Source organism: Salvelinus alpinus, chromosome 17, assembly GCF_045679555.1.
Source record: "Salvelinus alpinus chromosome 17, SLU_Salpinus.1, whole genome shotgun sequence".
In the NCBI taxonomy this organism is placed as follows: Eukaryota; Metazoa; Chordata; class Actinopteri; order Salmoniformes; family Salmonidae; genus Salvelinus; species Salvelinus alpinus.
In genome coordinates this window covers 42,924,328-42,946,380 of record NC_092102.1, presented here as the reverse complement: position 1 = coordinate 42,946,380, position 22,053 = coordinate 42,924,328, and the positions used below count along the sequence as shown (strand labels likewise).

Here is a 22,053-nt window from a genome sequence, read left to right as displayed (position 1 = left end):
GAGGGTTGTGTTTTTCAAAGGAAACCATATGGTCGTTTCATCTACACCAGGGGGTTCATGGTCCTGTATTTCCTCTGCTCACATCTCCCAGCCTTCGGCAGGGGCCCGTCCTCCGAAAGCACAGTGTGGTCGAGGAACTTAGGAGGAAGTTCTGTCTTCCTCAAGTGGCTTCAATTAGAGACAGTCACAATTACAGAGGGAGGGAGTACAAGTGGTCAAACCTGCCAAGCTCAAACTCCAACTGGATTACAGGGACAGGGACATGGAGGCTACCACAGCGAGCTAGGCTACTTGGTGATTCCTAACCCACCCAACCAAGGGTTATTTTAGGAACTCTCCGGTTTCTGTGTCTGGACTGATCTAATTTCACTCCGTTCAACCCAATGACTGTGATTCAACCTCTTCAGACTAGAATACCATACTGCCGTAGGATGCTAATGTTTGTTTCTTATGGTTTCACTTCCAAGGCCCCATGAAGGCCCATATATGTTGATAAATACAAATGCTTTCAACACTATTAATTTATACCACAACAAAGAGCACTATAGTTTGTGGTGATTTGTATTCTGCTTTAGCTGGATTGTCTTTACTGCACTGGGGGATTGCAAGTGTCATTCCTCCTAAACTGGCTATTACTTGACACATGATTTGAATAAGTGTATTGCTTTGCTGCTTGCTGGTGGATGGCATGAAACCACATAACTGGTGAATGACAGACATCGTTGGTAGATTATAACTCCCAATAAGGTGCATATTGCAGCTTTAGAATAAGTTAATATTGAATGTCTTATATACTGTATTTACACTGTTCAGAGCAAACGCTAGTCGAAAGTAATTTTATATTTCAGTTTTCTCCATGTACTGTATTTCTGCATGTTTACAATACAGTGAACAGCTTGTTTACAGTGACCTACGACACTGTTTTGATATTGTCCCCAAGCGATCCTGTCTCTTGTCTTTGAAATGTCTGTTTTTACAATATCAAACTACATATCCGTTAATATTGTGTTTTTATATTGAGGAATAAACATTAGGTTTATGAAATTGTAACCTACTTATTTTTGTCTTAAGAACATCTATGACTTCTCAGGTTATGACTTCAAGGAACTCTCTGTTCTTCATTAAAATAAATATGTCAATCATATTAGCAATTATTTTTTTACTCCGAATAGTAGCAGATCTATAACGTTAATTCAGATCTCTTGGAACGGGAAGATGTGCGGTTTATACACGTTTATAACTGTTTTATTGCATGTTTTAATAACAAAGTAACGATTATGTCCACGTGAGGGAGTTTAGATTTTAAATAAATTCTGCAACATATTTACCTTTCACATTTTTCTCTTCCTTATTTTGTAACAAACATCTCTATCCGCCTTGAAAATCCAGCCTTCTCCCTAACATCTGGGTTTGGTAGAAAAATACTCGATTATGGGCGAGCCTGTCCCAACTACTATTAGGGTAGATTTAAGCACATGCCAAATGTGATCATATATAATCATAATTCAAAGACACAAAAAGTGAATAAAAAACTATATAGTAATTAAATCCATGTAATAATTAATAAGTAACTTAATGTAGCAATTATATTTGATCTTATTCTATGGTTTAGTGAGCAATAATGAGTTTGAATCCCCTTGTTGAAAGTGGTACGTTCCATAAAGGGATAGCTACCCAGCCTTGCTCATCCAGGACAAAATAAGACCGTTCCTAATGTGTAGAGAGTGCCATGCGATTCAAGCGGTGAGTGCTCTGTTGGTTTACTTCGAGGATTTTGCGCAGAATTATAACTAATTAACAAATAATTATAGGCCTATATGGTAACCGCGGGAAAAAGAACTGCACGTGGTTGTGGATGTAACTGTTGCACTTTAAATACAGGTAGGTCCACGAGCCTGTGTTTCGTTACTGATCTCATTTTACGATGCTGCTGAAACATAGTGGCTAGCGTTTGAATCCGAAGCATGCTTTTTAAACCATGACTGGGCTTTATAAGACTTTTAAAACATCATGCAGTTTGTATACTGAAAGTGGCGATAACACATTCATAAGCAATAGCCAGTAGGACAGCATGCTTTAGTTGTATAATGCTTTTAGAAAGGATGCGTGAGGTCTTTGGCTGGATATGTAAGCAGCATAGTGTGATGCAAGGAGCCGCCGCCGCTCCTTTCAGAACAAAGCCAAAGGGGCGTTAAAAACATTAGTTATCTGATGGAAAAACAGATCCATTTGCCTTGTGATCATTTCATTTAACATGTGAACGCCCTGGTCCTCATACATAGTTCCTTTTTTTTTTTTTTTTACCAAACGAAACGTTAATTCTATTCCTCCATGTGCATCTATCTGATAACATCATGGATATTTTCCTAGAGTTTATTAAACCAAAACACAGACAGTAGACTATCATGTAGGTTAATTTTCAACATTAACGTTTATCTTGGCAGATGAATGTTATCAAATTGACTAAAATAGTCTTCCAAGCAGGACCTAACGTTACCAATTGGATTACTCTGGCTGCTTCACGAACAGGGTGTATTCGGCTCCGGGTTGTTTTCACAGATAGGCTACCGTCTGACACATCAGTAACAGCTCCGGTGAAATATCGTCACGTGACCTCACGTTTTTATCAGAAAAACATCCATATGAATTAGAAACATATTCCATTCTGTGAATAATTATCATTTAATAGTATACCCATTGCTTGTGATGTCCTTCTCAATAATTAAGACAACGGATTTCTTCATAATGCAATTTCAAATCACGTAGCCTATTTCATCCCTATGGAGTATTGATGGTTTCATAAGGGAGGAGACTGCAGGTGATACAATGTGTATATTCACAACAATGGAGATTATAGCCAAAGTTGGCAACAATGATGTTTAAATAATAGGTTAAAGGGAGATTGCATTTAACACAGGGTCAACACATGGGCAGCCCTGCACATGTGTCACAAAACATCTGTCTCTTGTCTGATGTCTGGTTGTCTTTTTTGTTATCATGGCAGCGTAATGCCCGTTTCCAGACTAATCACGATAGTTAGAGATTATTAGGGAAATAAACTAATGTAGGGACCACCTTTCACCCTCACTTAACCCTTCCCCATATGAATGAGGGATTTAGCCAATCCCCACAGGTTAAAGCACTAACAGCTGCAGCTACAACATTCATGAATGGGAAAATTGGTGGTGAAAAAAAAGCTATGGAACCCCTAATACACTAAATTGCATACATCAAAACCTATTGTCTCAGCTATATCAGAGAGCAGATATGGCCAGCCAGGTCAGGCATGGGATCTTGAAATCACAGAAGCAAGATTCCACCCTGTATTTGTCATTGTATAAGCTTACAAAGGGGCATTAGAGTTTCATGATATCATTGGCTGAGTAAGTGTCCAGGCTTAGTTAGTCAGGGACAGTCATAGAAATTGGTAATCACTGAGCAATAGATTCTGTCTACAAGCCGTTTCTCAGTTTAATGTCATTCTCTCCATTGTCTGCTGCCGCTCTGCCATGGAGGTAACACACTTAGCTTTTATCTTTAATGACATCTTTCTGTCATTTTTTTCCTGGCAGGTGATTTCTGTCCCCCTCTTCCCAAAGGTAATGGGGGAGGTTTTTAATGGATACACCCTCCAGACGAGGTTACATATGATAGGTTACATGTAGAGTAGAAACACATTGAGCGACAAAATGTGTTATAGCCACACTCACAATTTAACCTTTATTGTTAAATAAAGGTTAAAACATTTTTTATTATAATGTGAACACCATGTGTTGAGGCTCATGCTCACAGTAAGCTTTATCTTGGCAATTCTAGTGGATAAAGTAATGGTACCCATTCATTAATTGTCTGACCAAATACCAAAGCGAACATCCCAATGGGAACACTCTGATTTTCCATACCACTATCTGTGGCTGTGCAATGAAATATCCATTCCATACCCATGTTGTACCTTAGCTCAATTTGTGGTACTGTTTAATAAGCTGTGTAATAAGCTAGTTTCCCTTAAGTTATGTGAGTGGTCTTTGGAGATCGGTTTGCAACGCCAGGAGAGTTGGTTCGATTCCCGGGAACACCCATACTCTTTTGGATAAAAGTGTCTGCTAAATGGCATATATTATTATTTATTAATTATGGACAACATTGGGCCAGTGTCTCAGCCAGGATGCTTGTTCTCATGTCTGGTGTAACGGTGGGAGAACAGTGGGAACTGCTGACCCTGGGATCATACAGAATGATAAACAGGACTAAAATAACAGGCAGAGGAAACAATCACATGACACTTAGACTTCCTCTTTCCTCCTCTGTGATGAACGTAGCACCATTGAGATAGAACCGTTCCAGAGCTTCACGGAAGCCAAAACCCAGAAAAGTCTGATTTACATGTATTCATGTGGAATGTATGCCAAGGCTAGGTACAGACTCAGATCTAGTCGTTAGTTTGGGTGGATGTTTTATCAATTCACCACATACTGTAAAGTGCTAATGTACTTATTCTTAAAATAGATGCAAGCTCTATTCGTCCCAAAACATTTACATTTTTACGGCAAAAATATAACTTAATTATGAAAGGGAACATCTTGGTGTTCATGCCCCATCTGCAGTAGTTTACTGTATGCAGTAAGAGGCAACATACCATTATGTGAACTAATGACAGTTGAGTCGGGGTGAGAGCCTTTGAAATGAAACTCTCAAATATTCTTGGTTTTGGTCATCTGTACCCATGAGTGGACAGCATCTTCAATAGGAAACAGAGCAATTCTTTTTTTTTAATCAAGTGCTGTTGACCCTCATTAGAGAAGTACTGGTGACAAGAGAGTGGTGTTTTCAGAGTCCTTGATTAGGTGAAATGGTGATTGCCCTGATTGCTTCTCTGTGTTCACGTTTCACAGACACTCGACAGACTCTTTCCATTCCTAACGGTTTATCTAAAAACATGGCCCCCTCCCATCTCCTCTTTTAAAGGAGATTGTGTTTGATGACAGTCAGCAGCAACTAGTCAGTATTTGGGGGACCGAGTAGCGCAGTGGTCTCTAGGCGTCACTACAGACCCGGGTTAGATCCCGGGCTGTATCAAAACCGGCCGCGATCGGGAGTCCCATAGGGCGGCCCAGCGCCGTCCGGGTTAAGGCACGGTTTGGCCGGGGTAAGCCGTCATTGTAAAAAATAATTTGTTCTTACCTGACTAGCCTAGATAAATAAAGGTTAAATAAATAAAAACTTTTTTAAAAGGATGTTCTCATCCCCTCCATCTTTCATTTGATCCAACTACACTAGCAGCTAGTTGTTAATGTACATAATGGTGTAATGGAGAAAGTGAGGAGTTGGGCTGAGGCTTGGAATTGCATAACCTGAATTTGCTTGTTAATTTTTTATTAAGTAATCAGAAGATTGCCAATTAATATTGGGTGTGTGATCTGTCCCGTAATGGTTTAGATGTCACGACCCAAACAAAGCCATTGGTAGGTATTGAGTAATAGCTTAGTGAAGCTATCACTTATTACCAATCGCATCACATACCCTAGGCTATCCTCCACACTAGTAAGTCTTCAACTAAACCTTATCTCTGTCAAATGAGCTTGCTCTTGGGTGGTTAGGGGTTGCACTATATACGCGTAAATGGACACGCATGCACTCACACACGCACACACACACACACACACACACACACACACACACACACACACACACACACACACACACACACACACACACACACACACACACACACACACACACACACACACACACACACACACACACACACACACACACACACACACACACACACACACACACACACACACACTCCCTCTCTCTCTCTCTCTCTCTCTCTCTCTCTCTCTCTCTCTCTCTCTCTCTCTCTCTCTCTACTGTAAAGATTATTGAAAGAACTTGAGCCTGTAAAACCTGTAATTATTCTCACTGTTCGGGCAGGGAGGTCTTATTTCCCGCTGAGGTTTCAAATGTTATTTACAGTTGTTATTTAAGTCGATCATTAGAGTCTGCTTTTTTAATTCAGCTGCAGCACCATCTCTGCTTTAGAATTCTGAGATTCCAGGTCAACATTTTCTGCTGAGGAATTCAGCTTTTACTGGCACCAGTCAGTGCTCTTCTCTCTTCTGTGGTAATGAAATCATTGTGACTGCTGCTCAATAGTATTCCACAAGTCAGGAAATGTACTACAATACAGCATTGTATCGCAATGGGCAATGACTGGGGGGTTTGCGCTGAATTTAAAGGCGGCAAGTGTCCTCGCCTATTCTATTTCAGAACATTATGAGGGCTTTTTGGAGTCACAGACGTGTAAGGGAAGGGTGCACACGCCAGCTTCAGAGTTGCTGTTGCTCGGTTTACTTTTCCTATCAATCCCTCAGCATTTTCACAGCCGATTGAAACCTTCTACCATTTGTTATGAAATTTAAAACAGATTTATCAAACAGCGGCTGCTAATGAGAACGTGTTGCGCTGATCTTTGCAGCCGTAATGATTCTATCCATTTGAGGTATTCATGAAGCATATTTCATTGTCATGAGTGGATGAAAGAAAGAAAAGCATGAGGAAATCTCTCTTTTCACACCAGACTATCACTGTCATTCTTGTCCAAGTTTATCCATTTAGACCTGTGACCACAACTGAGTCATTTTCTCAATAAGGGTAATCAGTTTTGATAAAAGTGCTATTTTGGCATGCATGCATTTGCGAAACAAAGGATTTGATATTCCCAACCGTTATTGAATGTGGCATAAAAATGCATTAAAGGAGAGTACTGCCAGTAAAACTGAACTATATAATAAAACAAAATAACCGATGAGATGGATGATTGGATTTGTGATGAGTTCCGTGTTTCCCTGCTCTCTCTGTGACTACTACGTGAAGACTCATAATCAGTGAGGTCAGAGACAACCTGACAAAGATACTTTTGTTATTACTGAAACTCACCAAACACTGTGGACACACTAAATGAGTTGACGGGCAGAATATCAAGCACCCCTCACGCAGAGAACAAGTAGTGCTTAGTAAGAGCTAGAGGTGTTGTCCGTCTCTGTCTGTCTCTGTCTGTCTTTCTCTGTCTGTCTGACTTTCTCTGTCTGTCTATCTCTGTTTGTTTGTCTCTGTCTGACTGTCTCTGTCTGACTGTCTCTGTCTGTCTGTCTCTGTTTGTTTGTCTCTGTCTGACTGTCTCTGTCTGTCTGACTGTCTCTGTCTGACTTTCTCTGTCTGTCTGTCTCTGTTTGTTTGTCTCTGTCTGACTGTCTCTGTCTGACTGTCTCTGTATGTCTGTCTCTGTCTGACTGTCTCTGTTTGTTTGTCTCTGTCTGACTGTCTCTGTCTGTCTGACTGTCTCTGTCTGACTTTCTCTGTCTGTCTCTGTTTGTTTGTCTCTGTCTGACTGTCTCTGTCTGACTGTCTCTGTCTGTCTGTCTCTGTCTGACTGTCTCTGTTTGTTTGTCTCTGTCTGACTGTCTCTGTCTGACTGTCTCTGTCTGACTTTCTCTGTCTGTCTGTCTCTGTTTGTTTGTCTCTGTCTGACTGTCTCTGTCTGTCTGTCTCTGTCTGACTGTCTCTGTTTGTTTGTCTCTGTCTGACTGTCTCTGTGTGTCTGACTGTCTCTGTCTGACTGTCTCTGTCTGACTGTCTCTGTCTGTCTGTCTCTGTTTGTTTGTCTCTGTCTGACTGTCTCTGTCTGACTGTCTCAGTTTGTTTGTCTCTGTCTGACTGTCTCTGTCTGACTGTCTCTGTCTGACTGTCTCTGTCTGACTGTCTCTGTTTGTTTGTCTATGTCTGATTGTCTCTGTCTGTCTGTCTCTGTCTGACTGTCTCTGTCTGACTGTCTCTGTCTGTCTCTGTTTGTTTGTCTCTGTCTGACTGTCTCTGTCTGACTTTCTCTGTCTGACTGTCTCTGTTTGTTTGTCTCTGTCTGACTGTCTCTGTCTGACTGTCTCTGTCTGTCTCTGTCTGACTGTCTCTGTCTGTCTCTGTTGACTGTCTCTGTCTGACTGTCTCTGTCTGACTGTCTCTGTCTGACTGTCTCTGTCTGTCTGTCTCTGTTTGTTTGTCTCTGTCTGACTGTCTCTGTCTGACTGTCTCTGTCTGTCTGTCTCTGTCTGTCTCTGTTGACTGTCCCTGTCTGTCTGTCTCTGTCTGACTGTCTCTGTCTGACTGTCTCTGTCTGTCTCTGTCTGTCTGTCTCTGTTTGCCTGTCTCTGTCTGACTGTCTCTGTCTGTCTCTGTCTGTCTGTCTGTCTGTCTGTCTCTATCTATCTCTGTCTGTCTGTCTCTGTCTGACTGTCTCTGTCTGTCTCTGTTTGTCTGTCTCTGACTGTCTCTGTCTCCATCTGTCTGTCTGTCTCTGTCTGTCTGTCTCTATCTGTCTCTGTCTGTCTGTCTCTGTCCAACTGTCTCTGTCTGTCTCTGTTTGTCTGTCTCTGACTGTCTCTGTCTCCATCTGTCTGTCTGTCTGTCTGTCTGTCTGTCTGTCTGTCTGTCTGTCTGTGTGCTGCTAATTACTGAAACCTCAAACTGCTGAAACGTGTCAGATGATTAAAGGCCCATTCTTCCTGTGTTCCTACTTCCTATCCCAGCCCTAGCCCAGGCTGTTGTAGTGCCATAAGGTCATTTTCCTATCCCAGCCCTAGCCCAGGCTGTTGTAGTGCCATAAGGTCATTTTCCTATCCCAGCCCTAGCCCAGGCTGTTGTAGTGCCATAAGGTCATTTTCCTATCCCAGCCCTAGCCCAGGCTGTTGCAGTGCCATAAGGTCATTTTCCTATCCCAGCCCTAGCCCAGGCTGTTGTAGTGCCATAAGGTCATTTTCCTATCCCAGCCCTAGCCCAGGCTGTTGCAGTGCCATAAGGTCATTTTCCTATCCCAGCCCTAGCCCAGGCTGTTGTAGTGCCATAAGGTCATTTTCCTATCCCAGCCCTAGCCCAGGCTGTTGTAGTGCCATAAGGTCATTTTCCTATCCCAGCCCTAGCCCAGGCTGTTGTAGTGCCATAAGGTCATTTTCCTATCCCAGCCCTAGCCCAGGCTGTTGTAGTGCCATAAGGTCATTTTCCTATCCCAGCCCTAGCCCAGGCTGTTGTAGTGCCATAAGGTCATTTTCCTATCCCAGCCCTAGCCCAGGCTGTTGTAGTGCCATAAGGTCATTTTCCTATCCCAGCCCTAGCCCAGGCTGTTGTAGTGCCATAAGGTCATTTTCCTATCCCAGCCCTAGCCCAGGCTGTTGTAGTGCCATAAGGTCATTTTCCTATCCCAGCCCTAGCCCAGGCTGTTGTAGTGCCATAAGGTCATTTTCCTATCCCAGCCCCAGCCCTTGTTGAAGAAGTGAACCATCTCGGGCACCGAGTCCATCACAAAGTCACCATACATGTTCATGACCTGGTCATTGAGCCAGTTCTGTCCGTACAGCGTGCTGAGATCATCCATGGTGAGGACATGACGCTTGTAGTTGACGCGGAAAATCCCAGCCCTTATTATATAGTTTAGTTTTACTGGCAGTACTCTCCTTTAATGCATTTTTATGCCACATTCAATAACGGTTGGGCTGTTGTAGTGCCATAAGGTCATCTTTCATTCCAGAAGCTCTGACCAGTGGGTGGGTGGGAGGGGGGGAGGACCATGAGCAGTGGAGCGATGTCTGACCCACTGACCACTATAGCATTATCCTGTGGTCTGTTACTAATATATCACAACGCATCCTAATTGTCCCTGTTTGTTTGTATATCTGTTGTTGTCATGTTCTCTTTTCCTAGTAGCAATACTTCCTAATTAACAAATGTGCTCGGGATTAGTGTTGGTGATGGCTATAAAGGTTTATTAGCAATCCATTGAGTGAAGGTAGTGGGACAGACAAGCCTTGGCACCAGCCCTACAATCAATACACTCCCCCAAACCTCCCTCACACACACAGCTGTGTCAGTGGCTGACTTGCACATTTAGTCATTAATATCTCAAAATCGACTACAGTCAGGAGTTGGTGGTGGGGGGAGGGGGACACTGAAAAGTGATGAAATTGAATGAGATTTTTCTCCATCTACTTTGAGGGGACACTACTTACTCATGTATTCAATACTGCAATCCATCCTAACCAACATATCTTTTTCATTTCAGACATGAACCACTGAACTGAGACAGACAAAGGACTGCAATAAGCTCACGTGACGAGCTCTATTCTCCCATCACCAAAAGATCTCCATCATGACACCCAAATGGCTGGTGGTATTTGTCCTTTTTCTACACTCTGGGACTACCAATACATTCCCCATGGCCCCGACCAAGCTCCCCCCTGAGACAGGCACCTACAGGGTCACAGACACCAGCCTGACTCATCTCACAGTGCACAGCCGGACGGGAGAGGTCTATGTGGGAGCAGTGAACCGCGTCTTCAAGCTGTCTGCCAACCTAACAGAGCTGCGTTCACACATGACTGGCCCCGTGGATGACAACGCCAAATGTTACCCCCCTCCCAGCGTCCGAGCCTGTGCACACAAACTGGAGTCCTCTGACAACGTCAACAAGTTGCTGCTGGTTGACTACGCTGGCAACCGCCTGGTAGCATGTGGAAGCATCTGGCAGGGCGTGTGTCAGTTCCTGCGACTGGAGGACCTCTTCAAGCTGGGAGAGCCCCATCACCGCAAGGAGCACTACCTCTCTGGAGCCAGGGAGGCCGACGGCATGGCAGGAGTGGTGGTTGACAGTACAGAAGGGAAGTGGAAGAATGAGAAGAAGGGGGGCAGCCGGCTGTTTATCGGGGCAGCCATCGATGGCAAGTCAGAGTATTTCCCTACCCTGTCCAGCCGTAAACTGGTCACTGATGAAGAGAGTGTTAACATGTTCAGTCTGGTCTACCAGGACGAGTTTGTGTCCTCACAAATCAAGATACCCTCCGACACCCTGTCCCTCTACCCGGCGTTTGACATCTATTACGTGTATGGATTCTCCAGCCGTACCTACATCTATTTCCTGACGTTGCAGCTGGACACACAGCTCACCCAGATGGATGCCACCGGGGAAAAGTTCTTCACCTCCAAGATAGTGCGGATGTGTTCCAACGACACCGAGTTCTATTCTTACGTGGAGTTCCCCCTGGGCTGCACCAAGGATGGGGTGGAGTACCGGCTGGTTCAGTCCGCCTACAAGCACCGTCCAGGTCGGATGCTGGCCCAGGCCTTGGGGCTGTCTGAGGACGAGGATGTGCTGTTTGTCGTGTTCTCCCAGGGCCAGAAGAACCGGGCCAACCCGCCTCGGGAAACAGTCCTGTGTCTCTTTACCCTGCATCAGATCAACCTGGCTATGAGGGAGAGGATCAAGTCATGTTACCGTGGGGAGGGCAAGCTGTCCCTGCCCTGGCTGCTCAACAAGGAGCTCCCCTGCATCAACACGGTGAGTCATCACCATTTCATTTCAGTAGTTCCGCTCAAATCAAGTACTTCTATCCTGCCTCAGGCCCCAGCCCCAGAGCAGGCAATATTCTGCTGGGTTTACATTCATATTTCATCCATACCTCATTAACTTCAATAGCCCAAATTCTCCATGAATATATTGAAACATTTAACAGGCTTGCAAACACGTTCTAGGCATAGGATATCTTATCCAGTCTCCACCTTATGACGCTTTATGAAAAAAAAACTAACAGGGTGCCATCCTAACAGGGTGGTATTTTTACATCCAGAATCATATTTCGAGTGACTATACAACATGAAAAGTCACAGCTGATCTATACTATGTTTGATAAAATGGAAGAATTTCTATTCCAGTAAACGTTATCCGGGATAAACCGTAAGACAGAGCAGGGTTATCTCCTATGAAGTTGACTCCAGTCATATCACTGTACTGTAGTATTGTGAGGCAACTCATGAAACATACAGTTAAGTAGTGATCCATCTAAATACTGTGCAGCAGGCAGGGTATTTAAACGGATGCATCTTATAAGGGCACCTCTCTCAAGGATTTAAATCAAGAACAGTTGAAGAGCTGCTGCCAAAACTGTACTTATACAATGTTCTGTCAAGGCCTGTGCAGAAAGTTACATTTTCCTCCCTCCTTGTGCCCTAATGGCTGATGGCACCCTGTTAGTTTTTGGGACAGAGCTGGGCGGATGGAGAGGAGAACTACGAGTATCAGTAGCTGACCTGGATCCTTTAAGGAAGCAGGGGCTTGTTTTTATTAGGAGTAACAGGGCTCCCTGTAGCTGATGCAAATCTGCTCTTGATGATGGCCTGGTTCATGGACATCATTAGCCTCTTCTCATGCGCAGCAATAGCCCTTGCCCACATAATGAGAGTGTGCGTGCCAGACTCGGGCACCTGCCTTGTTAGATATAGTTATCCTTCATAAAGGCTCAACAACAATAATCGTTTGTTCCTCTGACACCGGCATGTTTTTAGTTGATTCAGATTTTTTTTTTTTATCTCTATACATGCCAAGATTACACCGGTGCTTTTTATTACATTTCTTATCTTAGTAATTGATTACATGTTCATGTTTCTTTATGTATGTTAGAGGTGTAGTGAAACTCCCAAATTCTATTAGCGTTTTGTGTATTCCAGGCCCTAAGTGATTAAATAGGCTACATTTGATCCAAAACCTTGATACATTCTGAACATTGTCCCCTTCTTGTTTTGTTTTACAGCCGAAGCAGATTGGTGATGACTTCTGTGGGCTGGTGTTGAACCAACCTCTCGGGGGTCTGCGGGTGATAGAAGGGACCCCTCTCTACGACGACGGCGTGGACGGTATGGGAGCGGTAACAGCCTACACCTATGGAGATCACTCAGTGGTGTTTGTGGGAACCCGAAGTGGACGCCTCAAAAAGGTAAGGGAGACATTCTGATTCTTTCTGTTCAAATGGGCCGATCAATTATTCCCTGGCAGCTGTGTTACAGTTCTCTACACGAAGCCATAACAGGTGAAGGCCTGGGGGAAACCCTGGTGTTGTAGGCAGAGATGGGATTTCACCGAACACCAACCGCTTTGTCCGATTTCTTTTGCGCTGTGATTCAATATTTGTAGAACATTGCATGATACAGTACAGAATGCTTTTTCGGTCAAAAGCAGGATTGAATATTCCATGATATTTCTAGTGGAAGCCATGGGGGTCTTTTCTCAGTTGACTCTATAAAAGATTTATGAAAATAAATGATATTTCTCTGGTTTGGAACTTTTTGTTGTGTAGATATGGCCTTTCAGACTTGAGTTGGCGGTAGAATATGCTCAGCCTCCATCTTATTCTGAATGGATTTCATTTTGGTTGCTGCTCTGCTGGGAGATGACACAATGTTATCATCGCGGCTCAGTCATTTACAATAGATGAAGAACTTCAGCAGTCAGTCATTCTGGGTTGAAATGCTGCGTTACTTTATATTCAGCGGAAGCTTGTTTCCTCAAAAAGGATGTTTAAAATCCACATTATTTTAGGATACCACTGACCTGGTTGCACTTCATTTCTGATAAAATAACATCAGAGGTCTTATGACATCCACTCTACAGAAATGTTCACTTCTTATTACTCTGTTGAATTCATTGTAGTTCAACATGTTATGCATTATAGCCTTTTTGATTTATATACAGTACCAGTCAAAAGTTTGGACACACCTACTCATTTAAGGGTTTTTCTTTATTTTTACTATTTTTTACATTGTAGAATAATAGTGAAGACATCAAAACTATGAAATAACACCTATGAAATCATGTAGTAACCAAAAAAGTGTTAAAACAAAAGATATATATTTTTTGGGATACTTCATAGTAGCCACCCTTTGCCTTGATGACAGCTTTGCACACTCTTAGCATACTCTCAACTACATGATTCCATATGTGTTATTTCATAGCTTTGATGTCTTCACTATTATTCCACAATGTAGAAAATAGTAAAAATAAAGAAAAACCCTTAAATGAGTAGGTGTGTCCAAACTTGATATTTTTCATCACACCGCCTCATGTGGATCTGTGTTTTCCATCCAGTGTGTGAACCTCAGACTGGCGTGGGGACAGAGTTGTAGTAGAGTACACAGTAATAGGTCTTTAGTTATAAGCACTAACCAATGACTTCTAGGATTCATTTAAAGACTATAATGATTTTGTCCTTTCATAACTGTCTGACATTGAAAAGTAAAAACAGTTACTGGAATACCATCTAGAAGGACTTGGAACGCCATCTAGAATTTTGGACATTCTGACATAATGATAACCCCACTGAATGTGGCGATGCCTGGAGAGGGATACATTTGATGCTATTTCAGTCACTCTCCATTGGTTTTGTGGACAGGAGAACGTAGTTTGGCGCCCTAGCAGAGAGAATCATGGTCTACTCCCACAATGTTCTATGAAAAGAAAAACAGCCCGTGACTCACCCTGCCCTCTGTGCCCACTGTTTACAACAATAACATTATACCAAATGGTGCTGCTGAGAATTGATGCCTTTACTTTCCTACTCAGCCAACTCCAAAATATCATCCCTCCTCTAGTGTTCTGTTAAGAGTCAAACTAGTGTGTGCTATTGCCTATCTTTAACTATCAAGTCATTTAGTCTACTTGCTCTGCCTTTGAAATAAAAGCCTGAGATTGGATGAGAATACATTTTTATTGTACTGGAATCAATAATCATTCTCTTATAAATGCCTCAGTCCCTGGTCCTTGTATATGTTAAATGGGTGGTCTGTCCCAGTTAACCATTTCTTTTGAGAGAAATTCCATGAGATGTTGGACTGACTTAGCTACTTTTCACTTGACACAGTGATTATAATGCTTGGGACAGAAATGAATTACACCCCAGTTCTGTGTTCTTACCATCCTATTCCCAGAGCAGAAAGTAAACTGTGCTCACATACACACTGAAAAGCATGGGCTTAGTTAGAAAGTCTTCTCCTTGGAGAGTAGTGTCGTGTTTTGTTTTCTATTCCGATTATTTATGAGGTCCCCTGTTGATACGTGTATCAATATGTTCCCTGGGTCACAAGGCTATGTCTACAAGCCAAGTTTGGAGTATTTAGCCCATACTGATGAGAGTATCTGTCAAGATGATTCAGTACCTAATATGTTTAAATGATCTGCGTTGATGATACAGAGAGATATTTAGGATCATCTCAACTGCGCATTTTCCCATCTCAAGTTTTTAAGATGCTGCCCCCCCCCCCCACACACACATAAATTCACTTGTCTGATATGTAGATCATCGTCATGAATTCATTAGGTGTATTAAAAACTGTAATTTGCATTATTTACTAACACAGTTGGAGGGATTGGGGTTTATTTAATTTGTGAGTGGATTATGTGGTTGTGGTGCATGGATTATTGTGAAAGAAGAAGCAGGAGACTGCAGAGGCCAAGCCCTGACAGGGAAGTCAAACATTCACACAACCTAAAAGGGGCTTATTCCCACCAGCCACTGGCTGCTTTGTTGTTAAACTCAATCTCAATAGAAACCCAATAGATTACAGTTACACTTAACAGAAAGTGGATATTGCACACGTTTCATCCTGTGGGTGTTATGTTTTTAATGTTGTCCGGTGAAATGGTGCTCTGAGGGATAGCTTGTTGTGGCCCAGTGTGGAGTATTAGACTACCTGCCATAATAAGGAGCTAGAGAATGCAGGAGGAGGCTATATAATCGCACCATATCTCCTCTCAGAATGGCTTGTTTGTTTTGGCAAGAGATCAGAGAATACAAGCCGCTTTCTGGAGCCATGCGGAAATTACCCATGAGCCCCTAGTATTTCCTGTCCCCTACCAATGGCTTTTACAGTGGCATATGTAGGAGAGAGGAACCAGCGTTAGGTCTAACTGAGAATATGAAAATAATAATAATTTTAAGTGGTGAAAACGGAGCTGAGCGCTGCTTTGAATTAGTATTGATCAATTAGTATTGATTTCTGAGATGATACATTGAGGCAAACACAAAGGGACATCGTAATTATAAGGTTATAATTATGAGTGAAAGATGATTGCATCTGATTGATTTGATTTCGCACCTGCACTCTTGTGCAGGTAATGAACAGCTGTGTCCTTGTTTGGGATTCTGTTCATTCTATTACACACTATTGTGACACCGAGCAAGATGCATTCAGCTGAAACAACTGTAATGTAATCAACGGTTTGCAAAAAGCATTGAAATGTAGATAGTACAGTGGCGTTAATAAAGCAGTGGTTGGTTGGTGTCCTGCACCTCCCCATCACCACTGTGGAGGAGTCTACAGTGAGACATCTATTAGTGCTGAAATAGGAAAAGGCCTTTCTGGATCACATAATCTGACTCAGCAACAGGCTGTGTATTAGACCAAGGTTGTCAGGTGTATTTTATTGCTTGTGCTGGTGTGGTGCCACTGCTGATGTTATTGTGTGTGTGTGTGTGTGTGTGTGTGTGTGTGTGTGTGTGTGTGTGTGTGTGTGTGTGTGTGTGTGTGTGTGTGTGTGTGTGTGTGTGTGTTTGTGTTTGTGTGTGTGTGTGTGTGTGTGTGCCTGTTTGTGTGTGTGTGTGTGCCTGTGTGTGTGTGTGTGCCTGTGTGTGTGCGTGTGCATGTGCGAGCATGTCCGAGTGTGTGAGTGTGTGTGTGTGTCTGTGTGTGCCTGTGTGTACATGTGTGTACATGTGCGAGTGTATCCGAGTGTGTGTGTGTGTGTGTGCATAAACTGTTCTGTTTTTTGATTGCTAGCCACCTTATCTCGTCTTCCAAAGGGAATTCATACACATCAAGTTACCAAGACAGTTTTTGATATTGAATAATTTTAATAATTTGTTTTAATATTAAAGCAATGGTTTGTTTTGTTGTTGGCTCTTCATAATACTGGAAATATTTAATAGCTGGGACTCAATAATAAATACTGCCATAAACTAAGAATATATTGAATATATTATTAAGATTCAACATTTTACTGTAGTGGCAATCCATAGCACAGTAGTGATGGGGGGGGAAATCTATACATTTACATATCGCAATATTATTTTGGCCGACATTATCTTGATACTTTGACTCCAAGTAACGATTTGTAAAAATAAATAAAAAAAGAAGAAGAATTTTACATAGATATCATATCGGTACCTAAGTATCATGATAATATTGTATTGTGAGGTCCCTACCATCTCCCACCCATATAGGACAGTCAGTAAGATCTGACCATCCTATAGGTTACCCCCCCCCCTAACAGTTTATATGTACAGCAGTAGACAAGCTGTACAGGTCAGGTGTTACCTGTATGACATGGTCTGCACCCCCGTGTGTGTGTAACCTTTATTTAACTAGGCAAGTCAATGTCTCCTGTTCTGTTTTCCCTGCGTCTGTCCTGAGTGGCGTCAGCCTCAAATTGGAATGGAAGCTAATTCAGCAGTATAAATCAGTGTTGGGTGAATGGGCTGTGAAGCAGGCCAGGGCCCAGATTTACGAGCCGTCCCAGCCCACGGCAGGTTTGATCGCGGGGAAATCTGTTTGCCATAAATCCCCCGGTCCAGAACAAGGCTGAGTGATGTTGGGTCTGGAGAGCAGGGGCCATTGTTCTCCATGTGTTGTTGCTGCTGGGGTGTTGCTGCTGGAGTGTTGCTGCTGGAATGTTGATGCTGGAATGTTGATGCTGGAGTGTTGCTGCTGGAGTGTTGATGCTGGAGTGTTGCTGCTGGAGTGTTGCTGCTGGAGTGTTGCTGCTGGAGTGTTGCTGCTGGAGTGTTGCTGCTGGAGTGTTGCTGCTGGAGTGTTGCTGCTGGAGTGTTGCTGCTGGAGTGTTGCTGCTGGAGTGTTGATGCTGGAGTGTTGCTGCTGGAGTGTTGCTGCTGGAGTGTTGCTGCTGGAGTGTTGCTGCTGGAGTGTTGCTGCTGGAGTGTTGCTGCTGGAGTGTTGCTGCTGGAGTGTTGATGCTGGAGTGTTGCTGCTGGAGTGTTGCTGCTGGAGTGTTGCTGCTGGAGTGTTGCTGCTGGAGTGTTGCTGCTGGAGTGTTGCTGCTGGAGTGTTGCTGCTGGAGTGTTGATGCTGGAGTGTTGCTGCTGGAGTGTTGCTGCTGGACTGTTGATGCTGGAGTGTTGCTGCTGGAGTGTTGCTGCTGGAGTGTTGCTGCTGGAGTGTTGCTGCTGGAGTGTTGCTGCTGGAGTGTTGCTGCTGGAGTGTTGCTGCTGGACTGTTGATGCTGGAATGTTGATGCTGGAATGTTGATGCTGGAATGTTGCTGCTGGAGTGTTGATGCTGGAGTGTTGATGCTGGTTTGTTGATGCTGGAGTGTTGCTGCTGGAGTGTTGCTGCTGGTTTGTTGCTGCTGGTTTGTTGATGCTGGAGTGTTGATGCTGGAGTGTTGATGCTGGAGTGTTGATGCTGGAGTGTTGCTGCTGGAGTGTTGCTGCTGGAGTGTTGATGCTGGAGTGTTGCTGCTGGAGTGTTGATGCTGGAGTGTTGCTGCTGGAGTGTTGATGCTGGAGTGTTGCTGCTGGAGTGTTGCTGCTGGAGTGTTGCTGCTGGAGTGTTGCTGCTGGAGTGTTGCTGCTGGAGTGTTGATGCTGGAGTGTCCACTCACATGTAAGGGAGAGTTCTGAAAAGCTTTTGCTACAATATCTCTATCAGATCGTTGTTGTGTGGAAGTGTGCCAAGTGTGTTATATTTCTATGGCATACATTTTAGATTTCTTGTGGCTTTTGATTCTGTTTGGAAGGTGTTCTTATGGTGAAGAAAGAATTCCTGCACTTGTGCTGCTTTTCATTGACATTTTCAAGGTTGTCGAGCAATTCAAGCATTGTCTCACAAAACATACGGTTGGTGATTCATAGAAATTGCTAAGCAATCAGCCTTTCCAAGGGTCAAGGGATCAAGTGAATTTCTGACAGGTTTTAGATCCTCAGAATCTTGTATTGAACCTGAAAAACACTAACCACTAACCAGCTATTCATTAACTAGAGATTCCTCTGCCTTTTTCTGGAGGTCTCAGTTACAGAGTCCATGTTTACTACATACAGTTGCAGTGAAATATACATACACCTTCACGCTTCGCACTATTAGCAATTTCTTCTAAAATAAGTTAAAATTTAAAAAACGTTTGTTGTTCACACATTTATTTGTTTGATTTACAAATGCACAGGACCAAGATTTTTTTTTAAATACATTTTTCACTTCAAAGTAAAAACAATTGCCTGATCTTAATTATTCACGATTCAAATAAATGTTGTTGGAGGCAAGTGATTCTCGTTTACGGTGTAATTGATCTCATCTGTGCTAAGTTGCAGGTGCCTACCGGGTAAAAATAACTATTTATCCAGTTTTGAAAATCAGAAACGAAACATTCTGCTCCATTACACTTTGTAAAGTGTAAGGGTGCCAATTTATACACTACCGTTTTAAAGTTTGGGGTCACTTAGAAACTTCCTTGTTTTTGAAAGAAAAGCACATTTTTTGTCCATTAAAATAACATCAAATTGATCAGAAATACAGTGTAGACATTGTTAGTATTGTAAATTACTATTGTAGCTGGAAACGGCTGATTTTTTATGGAATATCTACATAGGCGTAAGAGGCCCATTGTCAGCAACCATCACTCCTGTGTTCCAATGGCACGTTGTGTTAGCTAATCCAAGTTTATCATTTTAAAAAGCTAATTGATCATTAGATCAATAATACCCGCAAAACGCCAGTCTCAACATCAACAGTGAAGAGGCGACTCCGGGATGCTGGCCTTCTAGGCAGAGTTGCAAAGAAAAAGCCATGTCTCAGACTGGCCAATAAAAATAAAAGTTGAAGATGGGCAAAAAAACACAGACACGGGACAGAGAACTCTGCCTAGAAGGCCAGCATCCCGGAGTCGCCTCTTCACTGTTGATGTTGAGACTGGTGTTTTGCGGGTACTATTTAATGAAGCTGCCAGTTGAGGACTTGTGAGGTGTCTGTTCCTCAAACTAGACACTCTAATGTACTTGTCCTCTTGCTCGGTTGTGCCTCCCACTCCTCTTTCTATTCTGGTTAGAGCCAGTTTGCGCTGTTCTGTGAAGGGAGTAGTACACAGCGTTGTACGAGATCTTCAGTTTCTTGGCAATTTCTCACATGGAATAACCTTCATTTATCAGATCAAGAATAGACTGATGAGTTTCAGAAGAAAGGTCATTGTTTCTGACCATTTTGAGGCTGTAATCGAACCCACAAATGCTGATTCTCCAGATAACTCAACTAGTCTAAGGAAGGCCAGTTTTATTGCTTCTTTAATCAGAACAACAGTTTTCAGCTGTGCTAACATAATTGCAAAAGGGTTTTCTAATGATCAATTAGCCTTTTAAAATGATAAACTTGGATTAGCTAACACAACATGCTATTGGAACACAGGAGTGATGGTTGCTGACAATGGGCCTCTGTACGCCTATGTAAATATTCCATAAAAAATCTGCCGTTTCCAGTTACAATAGTCATTTACAGCATTAACAATGTCTACACTGTATTTCTGATCAATTTGATGTTATTTTAATGGACAATTTTTTAAAACTTTTCTTTCAAAAACAAGGACATTTCTAAGTGACGCCAAACTTTTGAACGGTAGTGTATATTTGACCACAACTGTAACGACATTGTAGACAATCTCTCTGTTGCCCCAGTGGAGTAACTGCCCAACACACGAGTAGCAGACTAGTAGCATACCTCTCAACAGACCATCACACAGCAGTTCCCATCAGCTTTGCCCAGAGTGAGCTGTTGTTCTGTTTGACAGGGATCGGGAGAGACAGGAGAGGGAGGTCGCTGCTGTGGTGGTGAGAATGGGAGAGACAGGAGAGGGAGGTCGCTGCTGTGGTGGTGAGAATGGGAGAGACAGGAGAGGGAGGTCGCTGCTGTGGTGGTGAGAATGGGAGAGACAGGAGAGGGAGGTCGCTGCTGTGGTGGTGAGAATGGGAGAGACAGGAGAGGGAGGTCGCTGCTGTGGTGGTGAGAATGGGAGAGACAGGAGAGGGAGGTCGCTGCTGTGGTGGTGAGAATGGGAGAGACAGGAGAGCTGTTAAACAGTAGAGAGTTTTAGATGTGGTGGGGGGACTAGGAGACAGGGGGGATAGCTTCAAGATGTGTATCTCGTTCTCTCTACCCATCTTTCCTTCTGTATTTAACTTCTTGTGATGAAGCTATGTTGCTGATGGAAGAGCAAAGTGGGCTTGTTTTTACTCTATACTTGAAATATGGGAATGTATGCTATGACAAGAATCCATTAAATACAACATTAAAGGGTTACTGAGTTGTACCTGGCGTGGCTAAAATGGGAGTTGAATCCTTCACTGGCATGACATTGTTCACTACTGTAGTAGACTGTTACTACTACTGTAGTAGACTGTTACATTGTTCACTACTGTAGTAGACTGTTACATTGTTCACTACTGTAGTAGACTGTTACATTGTTCACTACTGTAGTAGACTGTTACATTGTTCACTACTGTAGTAGACTGTTACATTGTTCACTACTGTAGTAGACTGTTACATTGTTCACTACTGTAGTAGACTGTTACATTGTTCACTACTGTAGTAGACTGTTACTACTACTGTACAGTGTATATCCTGTTGTTGTTGTTTATCTCTCATTATAATCTCTCAAGAATGATCTCTTTACCGCTCTGATCTATCTGACACAGGTACAGTATCTAATCAAATCAAACTTTATTTATACAGCACATTTCAGACATGGAATGCAACACAATGTGCTTCACAGGGGGGGAAAAACTAATAAAAAACAATGAAAATAAAAGCTGAAATATTTACTACAAAACAAACATAAGATAGAAAACAAAATAAGTGGTTATGTGTTGTGTTTGGGGATTATGCCCCTTTAGACAAACTGCCCAAATCTGTCCCTCTTGGATATGTCCTCGTCTGAGCATTTTCTTTTTTATAACTTTATAACTTATAACTCTTTTTTATAACCCTCTCATAACTTCATTTAAGGTCACCGCTGCCATCATCGTAAATGCACAGTGTTTAGGAGCAGCACTTAAGCACCTGTGTCTGGCTGTCTGCTATAAAGTCTCAGGTCTCCTGCCTCCCGCCTGGTGAGTCAGAACCTGCCTTCTGTAGGAGGGAAACATTTCACTTCATCTTTACTACTTTGTAGGCCATTCCGTCATG

At 42.8% G+C, this 22,053-nt stretch overlaps 1 protein-coding gene across 4 annotated transcripts in view; it reads left to right on the top strand.

Moving 5' to 3' along the window:
- The first annotated feature begins 1,694 nt into the window (after positions 1-1,694).
- The window catches only part of LOC139542967 (plexin A3-like), a 174,115-nt gene continuing 153,756 nt past the window's right edge, over positions 1,695-22,053 (top strand). For 2 of the 4 annotated variants that reach the window (XM_071348994.1, XM_071348992.1), the window contains exons 1-3: positions 1,713-1,881; positions 10,112-11,383; positions 12,633-12,815. In XM_071348994.1, the coding sequence (XP_071205095.1) occupies positions 10,199-11,383; positions 12,633-12,815 (1,368 nt within the window). In that variant the 5' untranslated portion in view covers positions 1,713-1,881; positions 10,112-10,198. Of the gene's footprint in view, positions 1,882-10,111; positions 11,384-12,632; positions 12,816-21,873; positions 21,978-22,053 lie in introns of all 4 variants that reach the window. The other 2 variants (XM_071348995.1, XM_071348993.1) reach the window with 2 other exon arrangements.